This window comes from Guyanagaster necrorhizus, assembly GCF_019112545.1.
Source record: "Guyanagaster necrorhizus MCA 3950 unplaced genomic scaffold BT62scaffold_14, whole genome shotgun sequence".
Lineage (NCBI taxonomy): Eukaryota > Fungi > Basidiomycota > Agaricomycetes > Agaricales > Physalacriaceae > Guyanagaster > Guyanagaster necrorhizus.
In genome coordinates, this window is record NW_025064893.1 from 58,246 (window position 1) to 62,675 (window position 4,430).

The 4,430-nt window shown below is 40.5% G+C and overlaps 1 protein-coding gene across 1 annotated transcript; it reads left to right on the forward strand.

The window, feature by feature from the left end:
• Positions 1 to 2,148: 2,148 nt before the first annotated feature.
• On the forward strand, positions 2,149 to 2,316 carry BT62DRAFT_896291 (uncharacterized protein; the record flags this gene model as incomplete). Its single annotated transcript, XM_043183253.1, has 1 exon — positions 2,149 to 2,316. A coding segment is annotated over one exon (168 nt), but the record flags the coding sequence as incomplete, so codon positions are not given.
• Between the last annotated feature and the right edge of the window lie 2,114 nt (positions 2,317 to 4,430).

Consider the following 4,430-nt stretch of genomic DNA (forward strand, 5'->3'; position numbering starts at 1 on the left):
GATGAAAATCCAGGAGGAGAAGAAAGAGGAGCTGACAGTGTACTTCTTGAAGGAAGAGGATCTGAGAGTGAAGAAGACATTGGGTGGCATAGAGATGTGGTTGCACAACTCATAGTCAAGGGAGGTTTTACACTTAGTGAAGAGAGCAGGTGTAGCAGATAGGAGGACATATATTGCTGTGATTTGGAAAAGTCTCCCTTCAATCATCCATGATAAGATTGGCATGTCATTCACAGACTGATAGGATTTCACAATGAGAGTTTGCAAGATGCCAATTATAGAGATCACTGACTACATTGAGAAGAAGAAATGGGATGAGAAGTGACAGACAAAAACAGAGAGAGATTGCAGAGTTGTGCAATGTGTTAGCATGAAGGGCTCAGAAATCACTATGTATGACACTCAGCAACCAGCTTGCATGGACCAGCTTTAGTGTGCCACCCTCTTCACCACTGGCACTATGTTATTTCAGCCATCTAGGGCCTAGTTTAGGCAACACTCCACCTACTAACACACAATGAGGTATCCTTGAAGCCACAACTCAGAAGATCAATTAGTTGCACAATCACATTGATGACTATCCAAAGAAGGTGAATGATAAGGCAGGCAGCTGATGAGAAGCAGAGGAGGGAATAGGGAGTTTGTCACTATAGCAGATAGATTGACTATGCAATACCTTATCTGCTCCATCTGGTAACAGCACTTACCTGTATGAGGGAGTGCTTCAGGTGTGGAATGAATAGACACTCAGTTTGTGATTTCTCTATTCAAGCAGGAGACATATTGCTGTGCTGCACCATGGGCTCATGGGCATCAAATTTCAGTTTCTCTCTCTAGATCCATCAGAGCATCAAGAGAGCTGAGCAGTGAGCATCATTCTGCCTTCAAAACAAGAAACTATTCCCCCTTCACTATGGCTCAAGCAATGGAGCACTGATATGACCTGCTCAGATATCTGCTGCATGATCAACAACCTATGAGATAATGACAGATGACTTTCTGCTATCTGCCCCTTTATGTCTGATGAGCAACCTTAGCACTTAGAAGCAGATGCATATCAGCTGGAGCATGTGCACAAGGGATACTTCATCTGATCAGAGATGGATCAGGCATGGATAGCCTTATAAAGCTATTTAATGAGGCACTAGATATAGAAGATGTAGCTGATTTGCTCATAGATAGTGGACCTGCTGAGTGGATTGATGGTGCTCTGCTGGTCTGAAAGGAGGTGGTCTGGGCACACATAGAAGCCACAGCTGATAAGAAGGCAGGCTTTTGGGATCTTAGTATTTAAAGGATAACTTTGTAGATAGAATGGGGACCAACTTTTATAGTACAAAGCTAAGGAATAAAATTCTGCTAGTCTCCAACAAGCCAAAGCCATAAGCATACCTAAAAGCCTTTGAGCCTGGTATTGCATAAGTGAACAGCTCAGAGCCATCCTCAGATCTCTCCCTTATCCTTTTACATCCTGCTTGTGTCCTGCTCATTTACCCTCAAAGCAGATGCCAGAGCTTGTTCTACTAATGAGCCACTTCTCCAGATGAATTCTATTGAGTTCACTCTGAACTGCTGGATTTCCCCCTTGTGATTATAAAAGAACTTGCAAGAGCAGACACAATCCTTCTATACCAGGGAGTTTGCTAGCCTTACATCACCTGCTATAGATCCAAAGGAGAAGATCTGGCAGCAACTTTGCTACAAGGCATTGAGGGCATATTAGAGGGGTACAGTGAAGAAGGTGCATCTCATTGAGCTTGGTGGTGATGATGAGGGTCAGAGAAATGGAGAAGGGCTGTGTGCTTGATCAACATCCAACATGCAGCTCTGTGTCCAGAGTGTGAGATGAAGATCTATGAGATCTCTGCAGATGCCAGATCAGCTTATGAAAACATGCAATTAAACTCCAAGCATTCTCATGTAAACATTGATAATGAATATGATATTGTTGACCTTTATACTGCAGGAGTGCAAGGAGAGGATGCTGAAACACAAAAGACAAGACCCTTTGTACAACTGGTTATGCTCAATAGGCTGCAAGAAGAGGTCATAAGGCTACTAGCAGCTATAGATAATGGTGCCCTTGCAGAAATAATATGTGCAGTGAAGTATGATGAGGTGGCACATCAGTTAGAAACATTGTGACCATCTTTCAAGAGGCTTTGTATGGCAGATGGGACACTCATCCTATCAAGGGGTTCTTGGGAAGAGATAATGACATTTAGCCCAGCAAAAAGAAAAGTCATATTGGAGGTGTTTGCTAACAGTGGAGGTTGGAGCTTCTTATTGGGAAAGCTATTACTCATGCAGTTTTAGGCTGTGCATGACTATATGGATGATATAATCAGAATTTCTGGTCTGATTAGTTGCATAAAGTTGGAGAATCAGATTAATGATTCTGGATGATAGAAGGAGAGCAAAAATCAAGCATCAGAAAAGCTAGAGGTGATGTGTGCAAACTCAATGGAGGACTTGCACTCTCCTTTGAGAGAAGTTCAGCCTGGTATGCCTGCAGAGAATTTACATTATATTGACATCCTCCTAAATGAAGATACTGAGGATCTCATGATTGAGGATTCAGGGAATGCCTTAGATGAGAGGGTAACCAGAGTGGAGGGCAATGAGAGTGGTGCTGATAGTGAGGCTAGTAGAGAGATTGATGCTAGAAAGAGTGAAGCAGTCCATTTGGACAGGCATGTAAACTCACTAGAGGACTTGCCATCTCCTTTGAGGAAATTTTGCTGCTACAAGGAGAATCTCTAAGATATGCCAGATTCTGACAATCATTTGAGGTCTATGATGCAAACAGATGACATTATGCCATGCTCCAAGTTTATGGCACTCACTACCATAATGAAGATTATGGTGGGATTGGACTGCTATGTCTGCACTGAGGGTACCAAGAAGGGAGGAAGCCTAGAGGAGCAGCTGGATAAGCAGCCTACCATTGAGAACAAGCATAAAGCAACATAAAGAGACTCAGTGGGAGAATTTTCTTTTCTCTCAAGAGGAGTATTTCATGCAAATTTGAATGATGAGTCACTGGCAGCTGATACTGATTGCATAGAGCACCTAGAGACTGCAGCCAACTGTCTCAGTATAGAGGAGAATATAGAGGAGAGTGAAACTGCTAAGGTTGAGAATATTCAGCCTGAGATTGACACATATGCAGACAAGACTTTATTCACAAGAGAGACAGACCTATACAATGCATGTCAGATCAAGGCCATCATTGAGGAGATCACAATCAGTGAGAGCTTGACTGAAGACTAGCACAGAGAGATTGTGGACTTTATCACAGAGTTTGCAGACTGCTTTGCTGTTAGATCTAATGAGCATATGATCTGAACACATGATAAACTAGTGCTGCATTGTGTTTATATAGTCATGCTAGAGTTCACTATATGTGTTCTGATAGATTAAGTGCTTCAAGGCCAAAGACAGGCTACACTCAAGAGAGAGTAGTATGAGATAAACTTATAGCTCAAAGCTGGGTTACTACAGCAAGAGCTATCCTACTTATATACTGTCCTGAGTCATGATAAATATAAATACTGCCTATTATACTGTTTTGTATTATGCAGCTTGTTCTGCCTAGTCATTGGAGTGTAGACAATGAAGAGTGGTTCATAGATGAGGTGACCAAGTATAATGCATTATCCATCTGTTGTGATTACATAATCTTCCTCTCAAGTAAGCACTTAAGATAAGATAGGCACTCTGATAAGATAAGAAGAGAAAAATCATAAGATAAAAAAAATCATAACATCACCTCTCTTTTAAAACCATTGTCCTGATAGATCAATTGAGAGAAATTTTATAATCTCATATAGCTTTGTCAGCATTTATATCACATTTGTAGATCTATTGGTTGGATTCTGGCCTATAATCTTTCTATTTGACTAGATAGTAGACTACAGTATGAGTACTCCCACTATATACATAAACCTTCCAGAGATTGTAGTTAAGAATCTGTTTGACTTTATAATGTTTTTTATCATTGATTAAGTCAGATTTGGAGACAGAAGGATTTTCTTGGTTAAGAAAGGCAGACATGATATAGGAAGTGATTAATGTTTCATTAAAGACTGGATGAATGCATCAGGACACAGGGAGTTTTAGGCAGTATACAGAGGCACTAACTTTTTCCAGAATAGGAAATAGTTCAGTTTATTTATCAGTATGTTTTTGTTTTAGATAGAGGAGGTGAAGATTTGTGGTGTCAAGCCAGACTTTATCATTGATAGAGTATTCATGTTCTAGTTGATAGTGTTTATCATATTGTGATTTCATAGTAGTGGCAGTTTTTTCAAGAGCTGTATGTGTTTTAGTATGAATAAACATCAACAGGTCTGTGAAGTTGGATGATGCAGGAGTGGTGGTTCTTTGGTGATTGGTAATTATGACATGTGGATATTGTCTATGATTAA